The sequence below is a fragment of the Oncorhynchus tshawytscha genome, linkage group LG09 (genome assembly GCF_018296145.1).
Source record: "Oncorhynchus tshawytscha isolate Ot180627B linkage group LG09, Otsh_v2.0, whole genome shotgun sequence".
In the NCBI taxonomy this organism is placed as follows: Eukaryota; Metazoa; Chordata; class Actinopteri; order Salmoniformes; family Salmonidae; genus Oncorhynchus; species Oncorhynchus tshawytscha.
The window spans coordinates 66,986,521-67,013,367 of record NC_056437.1 but is presented as its reverse complement, the minus strand read 5'-3'; the positions used below and the strand labels follow the sequence as shown (position 1 = coordinate 67,013,367).

At 42.4% G+C, this 26,847-nt stretch overlaps 1 protein-coding gene across 5 annotated transcripts in view; it reads left to right on the top strand.

Annotated features, from left to right (window-relative positions):
- LOC112258461 (nuclear body protein SP140-like protein) overlaps nt 1-26,847 on the top strand; it is a 76,843-nt gene that overhangs the window by 46,552 nt on the left and 3,444 nt on the right. The window contains exons 1-11 of one of the 5 annotated variants that reach the window (XM_042327287.1): nt 11,943-12,166; nt 12,359-12,539; nt 13,324-13,498; nt 13,729-13,974; nt 14,128-14,247; nt 15,920-16,053; nt 18,168-18,260; nt 18,781-18,823; nt 22,809-23,018; nt 23,561-23,700; nt 24,234-24,302. In XM_042327287.1, the coding sequence (XP_042183221.1) occupies nt 12,396-12,539; nt 13,324-13,498; nt 13,729-13,974; nt 14,128-14,247; nt 15,920-16,053; nt 18,168-18,260; nt 18,781-18,823; nt 22,809-23,018; nt 23,561-23,700; nt 24,234-24,302 (1,374 nt within the window). In that variant the 5' untranslated portion in view covers nt 11,943-12,166; nt 12,359-12,395. Of the gene's footprint in view, nt 1-11,942; nt 12,167-12,358; nt 12,540-13,323; nt 13,499-13,728; nt 13,975-14,127; nt 14,248-15,919; nt 16,054-18,167; nt 18,261-18,780; nt 18,824-22,808; nt 23,019-23,560; nt 23,701-24,233; nt 24,303-26,847 lie in introns of those variants that run through there. The other 4 variants (XM_042327289.1, XM_042327290.1, XM_042327288.1 and 1 more) reach the window with 4 other exon arrangements.

The following is a 26,847-nucleotide window of genomic DNA, read 5'->3' as shown; positions in this document are numbered from 1 at the left end:
AGAGACAATTTGAACTGTTTTTCAAGGAATACATATTCTGAGCACTTGAATCAAAGGAGAAGTCTATGCATTAAGCACTTCATCAATATCAAGTCACCAATGCTGTGTTACAAATAAAGACTGGTTTGTCAATGTGCTGCGAGCAGTTTTAGAAACTGTACGGGGAGACAACAATGGAGAATATTTCCAATGCTTAAACCACTTGGCCATCGCAGCAGTAGGAATCTAAGGAAAGTGGCAGTTTGATCAGGGTCTGCGTTGCATCTCTGCCCTCGTGCAAGTCCTGTGCACACTGGTATCGTCACCACAATTGCCAGCAGTGAATCCCTTCCCAGAGCTGCGCAGCAGCGTTGCACAGACATGCTTAGTAAATAATGCAACCATTTCTCTTCAGCTTGTTGTGAAGCCACAGGTCAGAGAATGCAAATACTGCAACAGTGGCTGATGTTGGGGTTTGTATGCAAATGTCTTTATACCTAATTGAACGACTAAAACTTTTTCCTTCTCATAAGCATTGAGAGAAACAGCCACATAGGCAGCCTATTTCTGTGTAAGTAGTTGGTACTGTATAATCACAGAGATAACATATATTTCAGTCTTGTCTCACGCGAACCTTAACTTTAGAAATATTAATAGATAATAGCAGAATCTACTGCACAGCCAGAGCTGATTAGCTAGCAAAGGTGCTGGAGGGAAAAACTGGAGAAACAAGAAAAAGTCTGCACAGTTTAGAAATACTATTACAATCTATAATGAAAGATCAGAATTGTATTGATGTGAGCAAAACAAACAGTTGTCTTAAAATCATAGGATTATTAAAACTATATTTTCGTCTGCACAATAAACAATAAATAAATACATTGTGACAGTTGTTAGTTGGTTAGCTAACTAGCGAATTTGAACTATTATCATAGTCAAAACACCTCAATACAAGACCCTCTTATCTCAACATTCTCTTGTTCTCTATCTGTCTGTCTGTCTGTCTGTCTGTCTGTCTGTCTGTCTGTCTGTCTGTCTGTCTGTCTGTCTGTCTGTCTGTCTGTCTGTCTGTCTGTCTGTCTGTCTGTCTGTCTGTCTGTCTGTCTGTCTGTCTGTCTGTCTGTCTGTCTGTCTGTCTCTCTCATAATATGATGAATGACATGCTTGGTGACACCATTGGCATGGAGACCACCAGCAGCCCAACCCTAGTAACCAGCATGCAGAAGCCTCTCCTCCTTCCCCATGGCAACCTCATCACTGCCTGCATTCCGAAGCTCACCCCAGTTCCTCTCCTCACTTCCACTACCCCACGCCCGTTCCCTCCGTCTCTACACCTTTGTCAGATCCCACCCCTGTCCACTCCTCCCTCCCACTCTACAGCCTAACCCCTGCCCTGCTCCGGTCCCTTCATATCCGCCGTCACTTCTGCTCCACCTCCCAGGGCTCCTCCATTACCAACTTTCTAGCCCAGCAGCAGAGGCAAGAGAAGGAAAGCACATCCCTGCTCTAGGACTTTCTGAGGAGACAGGAGGAGCAGGTGCGTTGTGGCAGGGCGGAGGCCCGGGAGAGGTGGTACTAGAGGGAGGTGCGCATGGCTGAGTCCCTGGGTAGGATGACCACGGCTCTGGAGCTGAACTCCTCTCAACAGGACACAGTCATCGCCCTGCTACAGAGACTTTCCATGAGAGACAGGAAGTGACAGAGTCATCACCCTGCTGCAGGGTTGTCACTAGCTTATATAGCACAAAGTCACAGGGCTCATTTGAGTGGTATGGCAAAAGCAACAGACTCTAGTCGAGGAATGAAGTCAGGGGAGGTGCGGTTGTGGTTTCCCAACAGCAAGGTTCAGGACGACGCACAAGACATTCTACAAACACCCCACAGGGCCGACATCTCCGTTATTTGCAAGAGTAAGCGACGCAGGTACAGAGGACAAAGAGCCGGATGCCTGGTCATGACCCGGAGAAGGCGACTGGGAAAACTGCCATTGCGGTCAATACTACTCGCCAACGTGCAATCATTGAACAATAAATTAGACGAGGTATGATCACGAATATCGTACCAACGGGACATCAAAAACTGTAATATCCTATGTTTCACGGAATCGTGGCTGAATGACGACATGGATATTCAGCTAGCGGGATATATACTGCACCAGCAAGATAGAACAGCACACTCCGGTAAGATGGGGGGGGGGCAGTCTATGCATATCTGTAAACAACAGCTGATTCACGAATTCTAAGGAAGTCTCTAGATTTTGCTCGCCTGAAGAAGAGTATATTGTGATAAATTGCAGGCCACACTACTTGCCTAGTACTTGCCTAGTTTTCAGCTATACTATTCATGGCTGTTTATTTACCACCACAGAAAGATGCTGGCACTAAGACCGCAGTCAGTCAGCTGTATAAGGAAATAAGCAAACAGGAAACCACCCACCCAGAGGCGGCGCTCCTAGTGGCCGGAGACTTTAATGCAGGGAAACTTAAATCAGTTCTACCAAATTTCTATCAACGTGTTAAATGTGCAACTAGAGGGAAATAAATTCTAGATCACCTGTACTCCACACACAGAGACGCGTACAGAGAGCTCTCCCTCTCCCTCCATTTGGTAAATCCCACCACAACTCTATTCTCCTGATTCCTGCTTACAAGCAAAAATCAAAGCAGGAAGAACCAGTGACTCGGTCTATAAAAAAGTGGTCAGATGAAGCAGATGCTAAACTACAGGACTGTTTTTCTATCAAAGACTGGAACATGTTCCGGGATTCTTCCGATGGCATTGAGGAGTACACCACATCAGTCACTGGCTTTATCAATAAGTGCATCGAGGACGTCGTCCCCACAGTGACTGTACATACATACCCCAACCAGAAGCCATGGATTACAGGCAACATTCGCACAGAGCTAAAGGGTAGAGCTGCCGCTTTCAAGGTGCGGAACTCTAACCCGGAAGCTTACAAGAAATCCTGCTATGCCCTGCGACAAACCATCAAACAGGCAAAGCGTCAATACAGGGCTAGGATTGAATCATACTACACCGGCTCTGCCGCTCGTCTTATGTGGCAGGGCTTGCAAACTATTACAGACTACAAAGGGAAGCACAGCCGCGAGCTGCCCAGTGACACAAGCCTACCAGATGAGCTAAGTTACTTCTATGCTCGCTTCGAGGCAAGCAACACTGAGACATGCATGAGAGCATCAGCTGTTCCGGACGACTGTGTGATCACGTTCTCTGTAGCCGATGTGAGTAAGACCTTTAAACAAGTTAACATACACAAGGCTGCGGGGCCAGACAGATTACCAGGACGTGTGCTCCGGGAATGTGCTGACCAATTGGCAGGTGTCTTCACTGACATTTTCAACATGTCCCTCATTGAGTCTGTAATGCCAACATGTTTCAAGCAGACCACCATAGTGGCAACCTGCCTAAATGACTACAGACCCGTAGCACTCACATCCATAACCATGAAGTGCTTTGAAAGGTTGGTAATGGCTCACATTAACACCATTATCCCAGAAACCCTAGACACACCCCAATATGCATACCGCTCAAACAGATCTACAGATGATGCAATCTATATTGCACTCCACACTACCCTTTACCACCTGGACAAAAGGAACACATATGTGACAATGCTATTCATTGACTACAGCTCAGCGTTCAACACCATGGTACCCTCAAAGCTTATCACTAAGCTAAGGATCCTGTGACTAAACACCTCCATATTCAACTGGATCCTGGAATTCCTGACGGGCCGCCCCCAAAGGTCGAGGGTAGGTAGCAACACATCTGCCATGCTGATCCTCAACACTGGCGCTCCACAGTGGTGCATGCTCAGTCCCCTCCCTGTTCACCCACGACTGCATGGCCAGGCACAACTCCAACACCATCATTAAGTTTGCAGACGACACAACAGTGGGAGGCCTGATCACCAACAATGACGAGACAGCCTATAGGGAGGAGATCAGAGACCTAGCCCGGGTGGTGCCAGAATTACAACCTATCCCTCAACGTAACCAAGACAAAGGAGATGATTGTGGACTACAGGAAAAGGAGGACCGAGTACGCCCCCATTCTCATAGACAGGGCTGTAGTGGAGCAGGTTGAGAGCTTCAAGTTCCTTGGTGTCGACATCAACAACAAACTAGAATTGGTCCAAACACACCAAGACAGTCGTGAAGAGGGCACGACAAAGCCATTCCCCTCAGGAAACTAAAAAGATTTGTCATGGGTCCTGAGATCCTCAGAAGGTTCAACAGCTGCAACATCGAGAGCATCCTGACTGGTTGCATCACTGCCTGGCACGGCAATTGCTCGGCCTCTGTCCGCAAGGCACTACAGAGGGTAGTGCGTATGGCCCAGTACATCACTGGGGCTAAGCTGCCCCCCATCCAGGACCTCTACACCAGGCAGTGTCAGAGGAAGGCCCTAAAAATTGTGAAAGACCCCAGCCACCCCAGTCATAGACTGTTCTCTCTACTACCGGCATGGCAAGTGGTACCGGAGTGCCGAGTCTATGACAAATAGTTTTCTCAACAGTTTTTACCCCCAAGCCATAAGACTCCCGGACTATTTGCATTGTGTGCCCCCCAACCCCTCTTTTTATGCTGCTGCTACTCTCCGTTTATCATATATGCATAGTCACTTTAACTATACATTCATGTACATACTACCTCAATTGAGCCGACCAACCAGTGCTCCCGCACATTGGCTAACCGGGCTATCTGCATTGTGTCCCAACCACCACCCGCCAACCCCTCTTTTACGCTACTGCTACTCTCTGTTCATCATATATGCATTGTCACTTCAACCATATCTACATGTACATACTACCTCAATCAGCCTGACTAACCGTTGTCTGTATGTAGCCTCGCTACTTTTATAGCCTCGCTACTGTATATAGCCTGTCTTTTTACTGTTATTTTATTTCTTTACTTACCTACTGTTCACCTAACACATTTTTTGCACTATTTATTAGAGCCTGTAAGTAAGCATTTCACTGTAAGGTCTACACCTGTTGTATTCGGCGCATGTGACAAATAAACTTTGATTTGATTTGATCACCATGCCGGTGACATTTGTTTATAAAAAAAAATCTTTATATACTAAAAGATATTACTGATTTTATTGACTTACAGTTCATATAAGAAAATCAGTCAATTTAAATAAATAATGCCCTAATCTATGGACTTCACATGACTGGGAATACAGATTGCATCTGTTGGGCACAGATACCTTAAAAAAAAGTAGGGGCATGTTTTTTGAAAACCAGTCAGTATCTGGTGTGACCACCATTTGCCTCATGCAGCGTGACACATCGCCTTCGCATAGAGTTGAACAGGCTGTTGACTGTTGTACCAATGGCTGTGCAAAGTTGCTGGATATTGGCGGGAGCTGGAACACGCTGTCTTACACGTCGATCCAGAGCATCTGTTGAGTTTGCAGGTCGTGGAAACTGGGACATTTTCAACTTCCAGGAATTGTATACAGATCCTTGCGACATAGGGCCATGCATTATCATGCTGAAACAAGAGGTGATGGCGGCAGATGAATGGCACGACAACGGGCCTCAGAATCTCGTCACGTTATCTCTGTGCATTCAAACTGCCATCGATAAAATGCTAATGTGTTTGTTGTTCCTAGCTTTTGACTTCCCATGCCATAACCCCACCTCCACCATGGGGCACTGTGTTCACAACGTTGACATCAGCAAAACACTTGCCCACACGACGCCATACATGCTGTCTGCCATCTGTCCTCTACAGTTGAAAGAGCACACTTCTCCTGCGTACCAGTGGCCATTGAAGGTGAGCATATGCCCACTGAAGTTGGTTACGACGCCGAACTGCAGTCAGATCAAGACCCTGGTGAGGATGATGAGCACACAGAGATGGTTTCTGACAGTTTGTGCAGAAATTCTTTAGTTGTGCAAACCCACAGTTTCATCAGCTGGCCAGATGGCTTGTATCAGAACATCCCACAGGTGAAGAAGCCAGATGTGGAGGTCCTTGGCTGGCGTGGTTACATGTGGTCTGCGGTTGTGAGGCCAGTTGGACGTACTACCACATTTTCTGGAACGACTTAAGGTGGCTTATGGTAGAGAAATGTACATTCAATTATCTGGCAAGAGCTCTGGTGGACATTCCTGCAGTCAGCATGCCAATTGCAGACATCTGGCATTGTGTTGTGTGACAAACTGCACATTTTAGAGTGGCCTTTTATTGTTCCCAGCACAAGGTCCACCTGTGTAATAATCATGCTGTTTAATCATATTCTTGATATGCCACACCTTTTAGATGGATGGATTATCTTGGTGAAGAAGAAATGCTCACTAACAGGGATGTATACAAATTTGTGAAAACAATTTGAGAGAAATAAGCTTTTTGTGCATATTGAACATTTCTGGGATCTTTTATTTCAGCTCATGAAACGTGATTAACACTTTACATGTTGCATTTATATTTTTGTTCGGTATATTATCACACACTCACAAACTGAAATCATGTGTTACACAAATAATGTATGACATTCATGTATTTGGTCTCGTTTGCATGGTCAAACAAAAACAACTTATTGATTGGTTGAAAATAGATCCCTCCACAATGCAGGCGATGGCTGAAGATGGTAAAATGGAACTGCAGAAACTTGCAGTCAAACTTCATGACCTTATATCACGAGTTTTGTAAAGTTCATGCTGTGGACATGTAGGTGCAAGTCTGGTTATTTTTTACCCCATAATGCAACACACTTTGAAAGGTAGTGACCGACTTGACAAAACTGATTAACTGTACAGTTTAGGCCATTCAATAAAAAAGTATTGTATAATTTTAAAATAAGCAACGTGAGAGGAAACGGAGAGAGACATATCGATCTCCATCCAGTGGAGATTTTTTTTTTTTTTAAATGGGGGGCTAGATGCTGGACGTCAGAGGGCGTTTGTAAGGGCCATACTGGTTGTGGTGAGTCTGGGAGCTCTCTTTCTCTCTCTTGGAGCATGGACAGCACTGGGACTGGAAGACAGAGGAGGAAAAGGAGAAGAGTCCAGGGGAAGCAGAGCCACTGTCACCAACAAGACAGCTTGATTACCACTTTTTTGTGGAGCCGGTGCTGAGAGCAACGGCCAGAGGGGCCCCGTCGGGCTACTTAGAAGAGTAGCAGCCCTCTCAGTAGCAGACTGGACCTCTCTGGATAGCAGAGGTCCTGTCTGGTCGCTTCGGTGCTCCGCGCCCACTTCTTGGGGCTTCTGATCAGGCTGGGGTTGGGTGCTGCAGATGGGGTGGACTAGGTCGTGGAGTTCCTGAAACCTGGGGTGTAATGGGAGGTTGTGGATAACGGGGTGAGTGGGGCTGGGTGCCAGGGTGGCTGCAGTGAATGTATTTAATCCATTTTAGAATACGGCTGTAGCGTAACAAAATGTGGAAAAAGTCAAGGGGTCTGAATACTCTTCCGAATGCACTTCATCTAACTGTTTTAAGGGATAGACCTTCTGTTAGAGTTAAGGTTAAGGTTTAGTGTTTTTTCTATAAAAAAACATGCTCTCTTGCTCCTCGCCGTGGCCATCTGCAGGTACTGCATACCTCTTTCAATACACTCACTGGGCTCACAATCTGAGTAGCAACTGCGTCAGATCTACAAATCACCATTAGCTGCTAAGCAATGAGCTACACCCATCCACTTGGTTTGCAACTCAGTGGACCTGTGCACCATACGCTCTATTTTATGCCTACGATCAAACAGATGTTGACCCATTTCAAATTACAAAAAAATCCTAAACCGCCTGTTTAAATTCGTCATATCTTGAAGAAAAAAATATGGACATGCGTATTGATTACGTTTTGCACCTTTTTCTGAAAATAATATTGATAACCATGACCAGAAAATGTTGCATTTTTGATGGGTAGGCGCCAGCCATTTCAGTCACCACGGTACAGCCAGGAGAGCAGCGCTAGTGCTCACCAAGTAGCCATAACCTGGTAATATCAGGTAATATCAGAGCACCCTGAATTGAAAATGTTTATGGTTTCAAATAAATTATTTTATGGGCAGAAAACCCAATTCATCTCCATTCTTCATTGGGGTAATTTATAACAAAACCTTTTGATATAGCCAATCATTTCAATGACTATTTCACCAGTAAAGTGGACAAACTTGTTAGTGAAATGACAACATTGACCAGTGAACCATCATATTTGTGTATTGAAGATTAATAATGAAAGAGAAGGATTGCTGTTTGAATTTGGTCAAGTTTGTGTGGAAGAGGGGGAAGCAGGGTTGTTATTCATTAATAATGATGAGCCAGCAGGTATAGACAACCTAGATGGGAAACTATTGAGAATGCTAGCAGACTGTATTGCCACCCCTATTTGCCACGTCTTTAACCAAAGCCTAAAGGAGTGTGTGTGTCCACAGACATGGAAGAAGCTAAAGTAATTCAACTATCTAAAAATAGTAAAGCACCCTTTGCTGGCTCTAACAGCAGCCCAGTCAGTTTGCTACCTGTTCTTAGTAAACTGATGGAGAGAATTGTGTTTGAACAAATACAATGCTATTTTAAAGAACAAGTTAACTACTGCCGTTCAGCATGTATATAGCAGCTCCTGTTTTATTTGTGACTTGTGGTAACTCTGTGGTTCTAAATCAATAGTTGTTTAGTAGTCTGAAAATGTCAGAAACATTTTGTTTGTTGCATGCAATATGTTTTGTGAACTTCACTGAACAGATTGTGCTCTCCGATTTTGTAATGAAACAAATGTGTGGTTGAGTTTATTCTGTCTTCTTATTGTCCCGGCCTTAGGTCTTTGTATCAATTTTTCAAGGCACATGAACTAGTTTATATTTTACCCAAGCAATACTGGTATGCCTACCTTCAAAGATGGTGCCAACAGAGATGGTAGCCTCGCTTCGAGTCCTTAGGAAACTATGCAGTATTTTGTTTTTTTTATGTATTATTTCTTACCCCAGGAAATCTTCAGTCTTTATTACATACAACCAGGAAGAACTATTGGATATAAGAGCGAGGTCCTGGTCAGGCTCCGTAAGACGTGCACGTCGCCCACCACTCCCAAGTATACAACTCGCCAATGTCCAGTCTCTTGACAACAAGGTAGACGAAATTCGAGCAAAGGTTGCCTTCCAGAGAGACATCAGTGATTGTAACATTCTCTGTTTCACGGAAACATTGCTCTCTCGGGATATGTTGTCGGAATCGGTTCAGCCACTAGCTGGTAGACGAGAGCAGGATCTTCAATTACAAATGAGCACTAACCTTGGTCATTTTCCTATAATTGTCAAAAAAGACAACACCAAATAGCAAAGAACTTAAATAATCATGCCACGGTTTTCTTATTTTTTCCAGCAAGGCTTTCAAGAGCAAGGCTCTGTGTGGAAAATGCATTTGGCATCAAGACCACCAGTGGCGAGTGTTCAGATCATTCCTGACCTTGTCCTAGCTGCAACAGCTCTTCACAACTTCACAAGGTCACAGAAGAGCACACAACAGGTGAACTCAACCCCAGAATTGGACAGGGAGGAAGTGGGGAGTGGAGTGGTGGTGCCTGGCCAGTGGCGCTCCGAGGCTCCTACATTCCATGCTGCATATCAGGGTAGATTCCAGCAATAACTACGCCAGGGAAGGCAAGAATGTCAGAGACGAGAACAAGGACTACTTCAACTTGCCGGAGGGTGGATTCAACTTGCAGTGGAACCTTTTCCAATAATCAGTTACATTTTAACACCATCTTGCTGTAGCCCTAATTATTCAGAAACTAGTATGTCAACTTTGTTTCTTATATCGATTAAAATATATTGAATTCTATCTCATGCATTATTATTATTTATTTGTACTTAACATCATACAAATAAAAAGTATAGAGTACTGAGTCAGCACTGTAGGTTAATTGATTTAATAATTAATGTATGCACAAAAAATACATTAACATCAAACATGGCTAGCTAGGGACATGCTGTCAGAGTCCGTACAGCCAATGTGATCTTCAGTGCATCACCCCGACAGGAATAAACATCTCTCTGGTAAGAAGAAGGGCAGGGGTGTATGTTTCATTTCATTATTAATGACTCATGGGGTAATTGAAACAACATACAAGAACTCAAGTCCTTTTGTTCACATAACCTCGAATTCCTCACAATCAAATGCCGACCTTATTATCTCTCAAGAGAACTCTCCTCTTGAGAGGATGCTGCCACCCCCGTGCTTCATAGTTGGGATGGTGTTCTTCGACTTGCAAGATCCCCACCCTTTTTCCTCCAAACATAATGATGGTCATTACGGCCAAACAGTTTTATTTTTGTTTCATCAGTCCAGAGGACATATCTCCAAAAAGTACTATCTTTGTCCCCATGTGCAGTTGCAAACCGTAGTCTGGCTTTTTTTATGGCGGTTTTGTAGCAGTGGCTTCTTCCTTGCTGAGCGGCCTTTCAGGTTATGTCGATATATGACTTGTTTTACTCTGGATATAGATACTTTTGTACCTGTTTCCTCCAACATCTTCACACTCTCCTTTGCATTTGTTCTGGGATTGATTTGCACTTTTCACACCAAAGTACGTTCATCTCAGAACGCTTCTACTTCCTGAGTGGTATGACATCTGGGTGGTCATGTGGTGTTTATACTTGCACACTATTGTTTGTACAGATGAACGTGGTACCTTCAGGCATTTGGAAATTGCTCCTAAGGATGAACCAGACTTGTGGAGGTCTACATTTCTTTTCTGATGTCTTGGCTGATTTCTTTTGATTTTCCCATGATGTCAATCAAAGAGGCAGTGAGTTTGAAGGTAGGTCTTGAAATACATCCACAGGCACACCTCCAATTGACTCAAATGATGTCAATTAGCCTATCAGAAGCTTCTAAAGCCATTACATAATTTTCTGGAATTTTCCAAGCTGTTTAAAGGCACAGTCAACTTAGTGTATGTAAACTTCTGGCCCACTGGAATTGTGATACAGTGAATTATAAGTTAAATAATCTGTCTGTAATCAATTGTTGGAAAATGTATTGTGTCATGCACAAAGTAGATGTCCTAACCGACTTGCCAAAACTATAGTTTGTTAACAAGACATTTGTGGAGTGGTTGAAAAATGAGTTTTAATGACTCCAACCACATGTTTCTTCTGCTCCGGCACCATTTTACTATCATTACAAGAATAAATCAGTCTGTGAATTTGAACCAAGCAAGCTGATAAATCGTTCATTTTACATCTTGCCTGCATCTTGTCTAGGTTACTGTAGGCTATCTGAAATTAGATGTATGCCGATCAGGGGCTGTAGGCTACCTGCATCTATCTAACCAAACTATGGCAAAGTTTAATTACAATATAATCCCAGATTTTTGTCAGTAGGCCTAGCCTATTCCTATTGAAATGACAAGTCAATCTCGAAAATTGGCCATTTCTAACGGTTTGTAGTCTTAAAATCTGGCACACAATAAAGTCACAAATACCAGAAATTTGCCTAACATTCATTTTAAAATGTTGTCCAAGTATTTCTTTTACAGACTTCGAGATCCTCTGTCCAACTTTCATCGCTCAAACAAACTCCTGTTGGATGTATCTATAGTTATGCACATGTCATAAGGTTTTATTTACAATCACAGCAGTTAAATCGACATTAATTGATTGAAAATTATCTGGGGTGTTTAATGAGGAAGAATTATAATTTAAATTCCTTTGTTTGTCAAGTTAGCTTTCAAGAATGGTTGTTTTGATGGAAACCCGTATTTTGCTTCTTCTGTCGTTACAAGTTATGTTGATATTCCTTCTTTATTCGCTAGATAACGTTATGGGGAAAGGGTTTATTGGCTAAATGAGGCAACTCCTCGCTTACAGGCCTTATGGTCCAGTGTTGAGTGGTATTTGGCCAAGACATTTCAGCGAGACCTGTCAACCCTTTCGCCAAAGGCTACAACGGCTAAATTACTTCCGAACAAGGAGGGTCCACGGGGCTCCTCACATATAGAATGAGTTTTAAAAATCTATAGCCTCTCCCCTTGTGGATCATATAAAATCACATGAACACTTTCACTTTCCAAACATCACTTGAAGCGTACTTCCGTGTTTGCGGGCTATCTATTTTATCATCGAAAATAACTTTAATAACAACTTGTTGGCCTACAGTTGAAAACGTTTTCATTACGTCCTCTACGTCCTTCTTCCAAACGCTCGTCTATCGGTATGTGCATTCGTCCGAATGAATCAATCCGCCCGGGGCCTGTATTGAAATGTAAATAGACTACATAATGTCAACCAAACGTTAATTTATCAGTGAATATATATATGCAACCCAAAATGAACCGGATCGTTCATTATTAAACTATTAATAATATTCAGTGACCTGGTAAATATTTGATTTTTTTCGACAAAGAAAACTGTATTGAAGAGTTGCAGTTGCATCTGCGCCAATGGACCCGTTGGATTTTCTGACCGATGAGGAGTTACTGCGGTTTTTCCGCTGTAGTAGGACTGAGATGTCGTGCATGGAGCAACCACACACATTTCTTAACCAGCTCCGAGACCACCACCTCATTCCGGAAGAAATGTACAAGGTGAGAGCAGTAGACTGGACTGCTAAGTTTCTATTCACACACCCGCCCACTCATTGGACTGGACCAAATCGGAACCAATCAAGGACGTCATGTTTGGTTGGTCCGGTCTATACTGGCCTTGATTTTAACATCTGCAGACATCTAGTCGAATTTGTTCTCAACTGACTTGCCTAGTTAAATAAAGGTAAAATAAAATTGGCTATAATTGGTTCAGATTTGGTCCGGTTGGGATTTGGCCCAAACATTGACAGATGTTTATGGTTGAGAAATCATAGACATCTATGTTTCACAGGTTTGTACAGCACAGTAAATAAAAGTAAAGTATAGTTCAATACAGTAGAGCACAGTCTAATGTACTAATCTACTCTACTGAATTAAACAACTGTACTCTAATGTATTAAACTCTACTATATGTTACGGTACTCTACTGAAGTAAACTATACTGTATTGTACTATACTTTACTCTACTGAATAAACCCAGATTAAACTGTGGAACAAAAAAAATTGTAATCTACAGAATTTATTTGGTAAAATTAACACCAGTTACTGTCCTATTGCTAGCTGGTAACAGGTCTCAGAATGTTATTGTATGAGTGGAAATTGGAGTTGATGATCATTGATTCATAATGCCTGATGTGTGTCCATAACATGAATATGACTGTCTGTCACATGAATTGATTTGAGATGGTGGTTGCTAGAGAATCAAGTCTATCACTCCACTCCAGCCTTAATTTGACAACCCCCACAAATTGGACCATAGTTTTGTATTTGACCCCTCCTGCAGAAGCTGATTCGGTGTAAGAGTAAGGAGGTGAGGGAGAAGGGTGTGTACCAAGTGTTGGACTGGGTGGAGGCAGAGAGGCCCAACAGCATCAAGGTGTTCTGGAACTGTGTGTTCAGGGACCACCTCCTGCAGCAGTACCCCACGTTACGCCTGCTCCGAAACCGCCTGCTGGACGGTCAGTTCTGGAGCCTTCACTCTTAGTATTGTATTATTATGGCATTCGTTTGTATAAGTTAATATCAGTATATAATTCTAATTCCTAGTTTATTATAAATGTAGCCACAATGGTGGATGCTTAGAAGTTGAGGTTCAATGCCCTGTCAAATTTATATTCTAATTGTTTTAATTAGTTGTAAATTATTTAGGTTGTATGGTTTACTAATTGTTGCCTCCAATCCCATGCAGGGTCGTTCACATTCTATGAGAAACTGCCAAAGAAGGTGGAGAAGGACGAGGAGGAGGAGGATAAAAAGAAGGCTTCAGAGGAAGGAAAAGATGGGGAGGAGGAAGAGGAGAAAGAGGAGGAGGAGGTGAAAACAAGGAAAAATAGTAAAGAGAAAGAGAGAAGTGAGAGTGCTGAGGAGGAGCAGCCCAGCACATCCACCCAGTCCAATCCCAGTCAGAAGAGGAAAGTCCAGAGTCCGACCAACTGTGAGTCCCAGGATTCATGCTGCCTTTTGGGAAAGAGGAGGACTTGAGTCAGAAAGTCTAAAGTCCCTCTGTAACCTTTTTGGGGGGTGAAATATGTTTATTTTAAATTTCAAGTCACATCTTAATGTTTGTCTGGAATGTGTCCCCATGCAGGTTTTCCTTCCAGGAAGGGGGAGAAAGATGACATCTGGACCTGGCCCATCTACAAGACCCAGCTCCCAGTCACCTGTGGGGACAAAGAAGGCATTCTCATCAGGAACAAGCTGGCCAAAGGTAGGTTGTAACAATGTACTTAATGTGATGTGATTCTCTGTGTTTCTGTGTAACGGTGGATGTGGTTCAGTCCCAAAAAATGTTCCTGAGACCTTAAAGGGGCAATCTGCAGTTGCTACATCAATTTTTTGACATTTATGATATGTATCTATTGATTGTTGAAGAATATAACTTAGAAATATCTTGTGAGCTTAGTTTAACTGACTTACCCCATTAGAACAAAATATAAGCTTGTTTAACTCCAATGTTTGTATACAAAGTAAATGTAAACACACACTATATACCCTCAAAACATGGTTAAAACTAGAATGTTAATAGTATGGATGTTCAGTCTTTGCACCCATAGCGCATTTGATGAATATGAGAGTGGTTAAATTTATCCAACCCAGAGACCAGAGCCCATATCCACAAAGCATCTCAGAAAAGGTCCTAGGGATCCTGTTAAAAAAAAAACACAAAAAAAACAACAAAAGACAACTCACAATAGGTTTTAGGATATCATAAAATACTGCCCAGACAAATTCTGAGCCAGGATTAAAATCAAGTTTATTCCTTGGGAATCGGCAACATTTTTTGAGCTAAAAGGAAAGAAGGACTTGAGTTCTCTATATGTTGTTGTGCACATGACGTTGCAAATCGAATAACCAATCGTTGATGAGACATTGCCAGTTGTGAACTCTACTCAAGGTAGCCACTTTAATAAGACAATTGACGGGAAATCTGACTGTAGCCAAATGTTGCAAAAGTAAAAAGTTTGATATAATTTTCATCTCTGGCACGATCACTTTTCCTACTCTAATATGTTGGCAAATATAACCTGCCACTTTTTTTATTCTTCTGATGGTTTCTAAAAGTTAATTATTTTCACAAGATTACCTTTATATCAACACATTCTTTATCCCTCCCATTTAACAACTCTGAATTGCTTTGCCACAGGAGACATCAAGTCACTCGCATTAACATCTGCGAAATGTGTATGTGCATAAAATTTGATTTGATTCTATCATATCCATCAAACACAAGTCAACATAAGCTCTAGATGCCTTCAATTGCCAAATTTATAGGCATGCCCAATTTAGACATATTCTTTTGTAACAAAGTGATGTTGCTTCCAAATGGATAACTTGAAATAACAGAAAACGGGTTTATTTATTAGCCTAGTGTTTATAAGTATATATATTTACTTGTAGATTAGGCCTATGAAATCCTTGTCAAAAGCTCAAGACATACTGTTACATGCACAGTAGGTCTATATTATTTATGGACTGATCATATAGAAATATTAAAACATTATTTTAACAACTCCAAAGTAATTGCATGTGGGGCAGGAACCACAGACTTGCTGCATTTTCCATTATCAAGACACCTGCTGATAACCCTTAACTGGTTAGGACCGTTTATGAGGTGTACAAAATATCTGTCGACAAGGTGTGACTTTTATGACTAAATGCATAGCTTTTATGTTTACCGATCAGCACTTACAATACATGTTCTACTCTGAGACCCTTTGTGGATACGGGCCCAGATCTAATTAATAGATTTTAGTGGGTTAACACAGTAGTGTGATGTGCAGGAGACACAGTCAGGCACGTGTACTACAGTCAATTTGACTTTGCATGGTTTTAATTTGTAGTGGTGTATGATGTCTGACTTCCTCAATGGTCTGTCTCAGGGGAGAGGTGCATTGTGGTCCAGGGTCGCTGGTTCACCCCAAGTGGCTTTGAGGAATTTGGGGGGAAGAAGAGCAGTAAGAAGTGGAAGTACAGTATCCGCTGTAGTGGCACCACTCTGGGAGAACTGATCCAGGTACAGCATATAGTTTGATTTGATTTATTTGACCATTTAAAAACACAATTCAACCAGACGTGGATACATTGAATTTAAATATATATAACATATTCATCAAATATAACACAGAAAAGTGGGAGGGGTGGCCACGTGTGTCTCTATTGTGCGTGGAAACTCTTAGGAACAGATTTCCCAAATGTAAAATCACTTGGAGCTGATTTCCTGGTGTTGTTACAGTTTTTTATGTCCAACAATAAAAATTCAACAACTGGTGCTCAGAAAACTTGGTGGGCCAAATAAAACCACCAGCGGGCCAAATTCAGCCCGCAGGCCGCCAGTTGGGGAGCCCTGTTTTATAGGCTATACTGTAGGGGTTTCCTGTAGGTTTTATTAACTGCATTCGGGACGCATGTGCAGTCCGGCAATATCAATTATGCGCGTGCTTTGAATTAATACCGACTTTGTGTGAAGTAAATACGCTAGGCTGAAGGCTTCCATGCGACAACCTGTTAGGATAATGTAATGTTTTGCTAATCTGATGCTGCTCATGTTGTCTATTTTGTGGAATTGCATTAGTGCTGACATTGGGGGAAAATGTCACTTAATTTTTGGGGGGAAATATGAAGAGTGTTGCTGGGTCAGTCAGGGATCCCGGTTACCCTTGTAAATCCCTAACACCCCACACACACTTAACATGTACACACATGCATACTGACGCACACACACACACACACACACACACACACACACACACACACACACACACACACACACACACATGCTGCTGCTACCCCCATTTACAGTACATACAGTAGCTACCTCAATTACCTCGTTATCTTTAACTCTGCATTGTTGGAAAAGGACCTGTAAATAAGCATTTCAGTTAGTTTATACCTGTTGTTTACAAAGCGTGTAAATAAAATATAATTTGATTCGATTTTATAAGCCATCAAACACACTCTGCCCACTTCTTACAACTAGCCCAATCACAGGGTTGGATGTAATTAGTAGTTTATTCCTTTTGTAACAAGAAGTGAAGCAATATAGCAAGCACATTCTTAGAAATAGCCTTTCATTGATCAAACAATATTCCTAACAAAATTCACCATTTTATGCCCTAAGAATGTGACAGGAAAAATATGTGTTTGAGAGAGAGGCAACAAAGGGATCTCTTTATAACACAAGCACAAAATATATTTTGTGGCAATGTTGATAGTGACAACCAACCCCACATTCCATGTGACAACCATCCCCAGCTATCCCCTTAATGATAATTAAAGACATGCTCGGGAACTTTGGCGACTAGTAAGTAAACATCAATTCAATTCACCTCAATATTTTGTCATGCTGACATGAATTGACCAGGTGGATGAGTTCTTTCGAAGAATTCACACATTTAAAAAAAAAATTTTTACCCCTTTTTCGTGGTATCCAATTGTTTAGTAGCTACTATCTTGTCTCATCACTACAACTCCCGTACGGGCTCGGCAGAGACGAAGGTTGAAAGTCATGCGTCCTTTGATACACAACCCAACCAAGCCGCACTGCTTCTTAACACAGCGCCATCCAACCCGGAAGCCAGCTGCACCAATGTGTCGGAGGAAACACCATGCACCTGGCAACCTTGGTTAGCGCGCAATGCGCCCAGCCCGCCACAGGAGTCACTGGTGCGCGATGAGAAAAGGATTTCCCTACCGGCCAAACACTCCCTAACCCGGGCGACGCTAGGGCAATTGTGCGTCGCCCCACGGACCTCCCGGTCGCGGCCTGGCAGAGCCTGCGAACCCAGGGTCTGTGGTGGCACGGCTGGCGCTGCAGTACAACGCCCTTAACCACTGCGCCACCCGGGAGGCCCAGAATTCACACATTTTAACATAAATATATTACACAGCTCCATTTAGGTTGCTGGTTATTAGCACTGTGACAACCAACCCATGAGACAACCAACCCCGATCTCCCCTACTCTTACCACAGCATATCGGTTTATCATTACATATATCAGAAAAATGGTCCAGATGGAGCAACAAACTATAGCTACATTATATTCTTTTTGTTTTTCTGTAAAGAAACTAACTGTACAGGTATTTCACTGATATGCCATTCAGTCACTCAACACTAAAAATCAATGTCAGTCCCCCTTTCTCTACCCCCTCCCATCACCATCCCACCCACCTCAGGAAGGTCATCTAACTTCACCAGACTTTAAAAGGAGAAAAAGTGCACAGGTAGGAGACCAATCTTTCAAAATACCACATCCTCTGGATTAACAGCCAAACTTCATTTGACTATTTAGTTGTACAAATGCTCTCAAATGCTTAGTTCACCCACATCATTCTATGTAAAAATGACTTTGTAAGAACTGAATTAAAAAATATATCCTTGGCTTTAACAACTGTTCGGAGGTCCCTACAAATGAATAGAACGGTAACACATCATTGCAATTCGGATTCTCTAAGTAGAGCCTGATACCATGCTGGGCATATGAATATGTGGGACCATTAAAAGTGCAAAGAAAGTGCTGCATCGTCATAGCATCTGAATACATGTTGTTTATAAATGTTAGTCATGAATCAGTTTTATTGCAACATCTAAACTTGACAACAGCTTAGCCTTAGCCGTTGATATTGTGATGTTTATACGGGGATAAATAGAATTTTCGTTGTACATGTTCTTACCATATTAGACAAAGAGTCTATTATGTGACTGATATATGTAAAACTGGTCTGTTCCTTTTCTCCTATCTAGAGTGCACTGTTTCCCTCCAACCAATCAGTGGGCTCAATCACACGTATGTACACCAATCACAACTTAATTCAATCTTTCTGAATCCTTTAGACATGACTATCTGGTAAAGGGGATGGTGTTGTCTCTCTAACTGTGTATTTTTTGATGTTATAACGTTTTGTGAATAACACAGACATAACCCTTCACACTTACAGTGCATTTGGAAAGTATTCAGACCCCTTGACTTTTTCCACATTTTGCAACGTTACAGCATTAAAACTGTAATATCTTATGTTTCACCGAGTCGTGGCTGAACGACGACACAGATAATATAGTATTGGCGGGATTTTCCATGCACCGGCAGAACAGAGAAGAAGCTATGTCTGGTAAGGCGAGGGGTTTGGGGATGTGTCTTTTTGTCAATAACAGCTGGTGCGCAATGTCTAATATTAAAGAAGTATCGAGGTATTGCTCGCCTGAGGTAGAGTACCTTAGAATAAGCTGTAGACCACACTATCTACCAAGAGAGTTCTCATCTATATAATTCGTAGCTGTCTATTTACCACCACAGACCGATGCTAGGACTAAGACCACACTCAACCAACTCTATAAGGCCATAAGCAAACAAGAAAATGCTCATCCAGAAGCGGCGCTCCTAGTGGCCGGGGACTTTAATGCAGGCAAACTTAAAACAGTTTTACCAAATCTTTACCAGCATGTCACATGTGCAACCAGAGGGAAGAAAACTTGACCCCCTTTACTCCACACACAAAGATGAATACAAAGCAATCCCCCACCCTCCATTTGGCAAATCTGACCATAATTATATCCTCCTGGTTCCTGCTTACAAGCAAAAATGAAAAGGAGGAAATACCAGTGACTCTCTCAATACGGAAGTGGTCAGATGACACGGATGCTACGCTACAGGACTGATTTGGTAACACAGACTGGAATATGTTCTGGGATTCATCCACTGGCATTGAGGAGTATACCACCTCAGTCATTGGCGAACCAGACAAACCATCAAACAAGCAAACGACCATACAGGATTAAGATTGAATTCTACTACACCGGCTCTGACGCTCGGCAGATGTGGCAGGGTTTGGAAACTATTACGGACTACAAAGGGAAACCCAGACGTGAGCTGCCCAGTGACACGAGCCTACTAAACAAGCAAAATGCCTTTTATGCTCGCTTCAAGGCAAACAACACTGAAGCATGCACGAAAGCACCAGCTGTTCTGGATGACTGTGTGATAACGCTGTCAGTAGCCGATGTGAGCAAGACCTTTAAACAGGTCAACATTCACGAAGCCGCGGGGCCAGACGGATTACCAGAACGTGAACTCAAAGCATGGACGGACCAACTGGCATTTTCAACCTCTCCCTGACTGAGTCTGTAATACCTACAAGCAGACCACCGTAGTGCCTGTGCCAAAGGAAGCGAATGTAACCTGCCTAAATGATTACTGCCCCATAGCACTCACATCGGTAGCCATGAAGTGCTTTGAAAGACTGGTCATGGCTCACATCAACAGCATCCTCCCAGACACTCTAGGCCCACAAAGCTCATCACTAAGCTAAGGGCCCTGGGACTAAACACCCCCTCTGCAACTGGATCCTGGACTTCCTGACGGACCACCCCCAGGTCGTAAGTGTAGGCAACAACACGTCTGCCACACTGATCCTCAGCACTGAGGCCTCTCAGGGGTGTGTACTTAGTCCCCTACTGTACTCCCTGTTCACCCCAGACTGCATGGCCAAACACGATTCCAACAACGTCATTAAGTTTGCTGACGACACAACAGTGGTAGGTCTGATCACGACAATGATGACACAGCCTATAGGGAGGAGGTCAGAGAACTGGCAGTGTGGTACCAGGACAACAACCTCTCCCTCAATGTGAACAAGACAAAGGAACTGATCGTGGACTACAGGAAAAGGTGGGCCAAACAGGCCCCCATTAACATGCTTTATCTTGGCCAGGTCGCAATTGTAAATGAGAACTTGTTCTCAACTTGCCTACCTTGTTAAATAAAGGTAAAATTAAAAAATTAAAAAAAACATGACGGGGCTGTAGTGGAGCGGTCAAGCTTTTCAAGTTCCTTGGTGTCCATTTGTTTTGTACACTGCTACTACTCACTATTTATTATCTATGCATAGTCACTTCACCCCTACCTACATATACAAATTACCTCACTAACCTGTACCCCCGCACACTGACTCAGTACTGGTACCCCTTGTATATAGCCTCATTATTGTTATGTTATGTCATTTAAAAAAAAAAAAGTTACTTAATTTTATTTGGTAAATTTTTTCTGAAAACAACATTGCAGTTCAAGAAGAGTTAAGGGCTTGTAAGTAAGCATTTCACAGTAAGGTATACATTTGTTTTATTCGGCGCATGTGACAAATACAGTTTGATTTGATTTATTCTTAATGGATGAAAAAAATCATCCCTCATCAATCTACACACAATACCCCATAATGACAAAGCAGAAACTCTAAGCAAATTTCTTAAAAAGAAAAATCTGAAATATCACATTTATATAAGTATTCAGACCCTTTACTCAGTACTATGTTGAAGCATCTACAGCCTCAAGTCTTCTTGGGTATGATGCTACAAGATTGGCACACCTATATTTGGGGAGTTTCTCCAATTCTTCTCTACAGATCCTCTCAAGCTCTGTCAGGTTGGATGGGGAGTGTCTCTGCACAGCTATTTTCAGGTCTCTCCAGAGATGTTCGATCGGGTTCAAGTCCGGGCCTCTGGCTGGGCCACTGAAGGACATTAAGAGACTTGTCCCGAAGCCACTCCTGCATCGTCTTGGCTGTGTGCTTTGGGTTGTTGTCTTGTTGGAATGTGAACCTTCGCCCTGTACCCATCCTCGCCAACACCTTCTGCCTTTTTATTTTTGTACATTTAGATTTGAACAGAAACTGTGTTTTATCCATAAATATACAAGGATGTCCTTAGCGCTCTGGAGCAGGTTTTCATCAAGGATCTCTCTGTACTTTCCTCTGTTCATCTTTCCCTCAATCCGGACTAATCTCCCAGTCCCTGCCGCTGAAAAACATCCCTACAGCATGATGCTGCCTCCACCATGCTTCACCGTAGGGATGGTGCCAGGTTTCCTCCATACATGATGCTTGGCATTCAGGCATTCATCATACCAGAGAATCTTGTTTCTCGTGGTCTAAGAGTCCTTTAGGTGCCTTTTGGAAAACTCCAAGTGGGCTGTCATGTGATTTTTACTGAGGATTTCTTCCGTCTAGCCACTCTACCATAAAAGCCTGATTGGTGGAGTGCTGCAGAGAAGGCTGTCCTTCTGGAAGGTTCTCTCATCTCAACAGAGGAACTCTGGAGCTCTGTCAGAGTGACCATCAGGCTCTTCTCCCCCGATTGCTCAGTTTTCCCAGGCGGCCAGCTCTATGAATAGTCTTGGTAGTTCCAAATTTCTTCCATTTAAGAATGATGGAGGCCACTGCCTTCTTGGGGACCTTAAATGCAACAGAAATGTTTTTGTACCCTTCCCCAGATCTGTGCTGACACAATCCTGTCTCTGAGCTCTATGGACAATTCCTTCAACCTCATGGCTTGGTTTTTGCTCTAACATGCACTATTCAACTGTGGGACCTTATATATAGACAGGTGTGTGCCTTTCCAAATCATGTCCAATCAATTGAATTTACCACAGGTGGAATCCAATCAAGTTGTAGAAACATCTCAAGGATGATCAATTGAAACAGGATGCACCTTAACTCAATATTGAGCCTCATAGGAAAGGGTCTGAATACTTATGTAAATAAGGTATTACTGTTTTTATTTGTAATAAATTAGCAAACATTTCTGAAAACCAGTTTTTTCTTTGTCATTATGGGGTTTTGTGTGTAGATTGATGAGGGGATAAACTGATTTAATACATTTTAGAATAAGGCTGCAAAGTAACAAAATGCAGATGAAGTGAAGGGTTCTGAATACTTTCCGAAAGCATCATCAACTATAGTCAACCATCTTTCCCTAAACCTTTTTGTTTATCTTTACTTCAGAATCTGAGGAGGATGACGATGAGGAGGAGGAGGACGAGGTAGCGGAGGAAGCAGAGCAGGAAAGAGAGGAAGGAGAGAGAGAAGAGCAGGCAAACACTGCTGAAGGAGGGAGCAGGAAAGGAGGCAGCCATGGTGCTGTGAAAAAGTCTGTCTTCAAAGTCACCTGTGGAGACATCAATGGGATGCTACATAAGGATCGGTTTGCATCAGGTACATATATTATTATTTCAAGGTTTAATAAAAAAAAAAAAATCCTACAGCTGTGAGAGCTTCCCATGTCTGTAACACACTGCCTTCAGACACACGTAACTGCGCCACACATACTCTAACCTAAAGACATGGCTAAAGGAAAATCAGATGTGTGAACACGTGAAATTAGCTGTATATAGCCACTTTCCATGTTGTCTGTAGTTTGTGAGGCGTGTAGATATTGTTTGTTAATTTTCTGTCTTTTGTTTGGTTGCTTTTGTGTCATTGCTCTTTCTGTCTGCGTACTAAGTGTTAGTTGTCATATGTTGCTCTCTGCTCTGTATGTGCTCATTGTCTGTCTGTACAGGGACTACGGTCAAAAATGTGCTGACTGGCTAAAACCGGCACTTGTACTGAAAATATCCCCACAAAAATAACCGTAATATTATCGATAATACACTACAGGTTCTTTTACCATAGCCCTATGTCACTCTGGTCAGCTGTAGTGACCCATATTGGATTCATTTGAGTTTGTCCTGTCCCTATCTTCTCTGTTGCCCCAGGGTTGTGTGGAAAGAGCATCCGTACGGAGCTGCGCTGGATGACCCCGGTGGAGTTTGTGAAGGGGGAGTCAGCTCTGGAAGATCCCTCCTGGAAGAACGACATCCGGTGGGACGGGAAACCACTCAACCTCCTCATCAAGGTACAGAGGGAAGGAGAACAGAGAGAAAGAGAGGAAGAAAGATGAGGGGGAAATAATGTGTGTTTGGCACTTACCAACCTACTGTACAAGGAATGGTTTAAGATAGTCTGACTGATCTTTAAGTGTTGAAAACATTTCCCTTCTTCAAAAAGGGGGTGGCGACGCACAATTGGCCTAGCGTCGTCCGGGTTAGGGATGGTTTGGCCGGTAGGGATATCCTTGTCTCATCGCGCACCAGCGACTCCTGTGACAGGCCGGACGCAGTGCACGCTAACCAAGGTCGCCAGGCGCACGGTGTTTCCTCCGACACATTGGTGCGGCTGGCTTCCGGGTTGGATGCGCGCTGTGTTAAGAAGCAGTGCGGCTTGGTTGTGTTGTGTTTCGGAGGAGGCATGACTTTCGACCTTCGTCTCTCCCGAGCCCGTACGGGAGTTGTAGCGATGAGACAAGATAGTAACTACTATGAAATTGGGGAGAAAAAAGGGGGTAAAAATTACAATTAAAAAAAGTCTTTGTTTGTTTCTCATTTCCAGAGTAAGATCTTGGTCATCCACTCTCTCCTGTGTAAGTGCAAGCTGTGCAGCTCCACAGCCAAAGACAGGGTACGTTTCCCCCTCGATCCTCAGGAACATGGTGGCACCCACATACCAATCAGCCAATCACATTGGTTAAACGAATGCTTCAGTTGTAATAATGAAATTCCAAGATGTTTCTTAACATCACTGTATAGGGAATGAATGAATGAATGAATGACATTTTCATGTCAAATCATCAGTTGGCAACCAATCCCTTACGGGATTAATTGACACATAAACAAGCATTACAATGATTCACAGTGATAATTCAGTGATAATTATTCTGGTGTTCTGTGCAGTGTGCACTGTATAAATAATGAAAAATAAATCAGTACATAATAGTAGATAAGGTTTTTCAAGCAATAATAACCCTAGAACAGTAAAAATAATACAAAATAAATACAGAAAAATTCTACAGAAGGTGTTTCAACCTGATCTCGCGCAAAGAGAAGATTCAAATGTGAGAGGCCTACAATATCTATAGACAGATGTGCACTTTGCTATATAAAAACAAAATACTTTTAGAATTTAATTCTAGGTCGCCCCTTTTTCTTTTATTCCAAGCTTAACAAAAAAATTCAGCAAACAGAAATAGACAATGTACAAAAAACATTTCAGTTTCTCCTCATCACTCAGCCACATATTGCCAGGGTAAATCTGGTGGGTTCCTGAAATAAGGACAAGTGTATATATATCGTGGTAGAAAGAGCAATGGATGATCAAATTAATGTTATTCTTTATTTCTTCGAGGTCACAATAGTTATAGTTTTTCCTCATCCATTTTACCATTATCCCGACCTGTTTCAATACGCAGGGGAAATATCCCTGATCTTACACATAACAATCTCTTGCTTTTAGGTAGGTTGTACATAATATACTGTATCTCTCACACACAAATTCACCCTTAATCAAACAAAAGGTTCTCAATTTGGGTTTATGAATCATCTCCCCCCACCCATTTATTTTCATATTACGTCGACAGTTGTTTTTTAATAGTGTCTGTCTCCCTTAATTTGGTTTTTGTGCAAATGGTAAGTCAGACTGCTGGAAAAGGTTCGACATTTTGGTTGCCCAGGCTCCTCCTATGAACAGATCCCATTGAAAACGTTTCTGGCAAAAGGCATATCCAACAGTCTATTCCAAAGTCTCACTATGCACGCCTTCCATCTCACCTCACAGGGATCCCAGCCCATTTCCAGATTAATGCCAGTGCAAAGTTGTGGACACTTAGAAAATAACATACTGCTTTGAGATACCTCTTAGCAACTCATACTCCTGCTGAATAGTCCAGAACAGGACACACACGTCTGATGAAGTTTGGAATATGTGGCAAATACAATATCTCTGTATTTTGGTTTTTCCTATAACTCCCCCAAGAACTCTACTTGCTGAGTCAGCCAGAGCAGATGTGCCATATAGGAAGGTCATATGTTCATCAATATAATTGCTACTAAACTCAATCATTTCATCACCACAACAAATCATTATTCTCAATATTTTTGCACCAATTGACTGCACATAATAACATTTTCCGCAGGTCTTGTTCAGTTTCTGCCATTAAAATAATATCATCAGCATTTCATCATCATAGGGTGCATTCGGAAAGTATACAGACCTGTTGACTTTTTCCACATTTTGTTACTTTTCAGCCTTATTCTAAAATTGCTTCAATATTTTTTTTCTCATCAATCTACCCCGTAATGACAAATTGAAAACAGTATTTTAAAAATGTTTGCAAATTTATAAAAAACTAAAAACAGATACCTTATTTACATAAGTATTCAGACCCTTTCCTATGAGACTCAATATTGAGCTAAGGTGCATCCTGTTTCCATTGATCATCCTTGAGATGTTTCTACAAATGGATTGGATTCCACCTGTGGTAAATTCAATTGATTGGACACGATTTGGAAAGGCACACACCTGTCTATATAAGGTCCCACAGTTGACAGTGTAAGCCATGAGGTTGAAGGAATTGCAGGAGCTCTATGGACAGCATAGAATGTTCCCAATAACACAGTGGCCTCCATCACTCTAAAAATGGAAGAAGTTTGGAACCACCAAGACTCTTCCTAGAGCTGGCCTGCCTTGCCAAATTGAGCAATCAGGGGTGGTGGGCCTCGTCAGGGAGGTGCCCAGGAACCCGATGGACACTCTGACAGAGCTCAAGAGGTCCTCTGTGGAGGATGGGAGAACCTTCCAAAAGGACAACCATCTCTGAAGTACTCCACCAATCAGGCACTCCACCAATCAGATGGAAGCCACTCCTCAGTAAAAGGCACATAACAACCCGCTTGGAGTTTGCCAAAGGGCACATAAAGAACTCAGACCATGAGAAACAAGATTCTCTGGTCTGATGAAACCAATATTGAACTCTTTGGCCTGAATGCCAATCGTCACGTCTGGAGGAAACCAGGCAGTTTTAAAATAAGGCTGTAACGTAACAAAATCTGGAAAAAGTCAAGGGGTCTGAATACTTTCAGAATGCATTGTATCTTACTCCAATATTTAACTGTTTTAATTTATTTCACCTGTCATGACGTTGGCCTGGAGGTAGGTTTATGACAGTCAT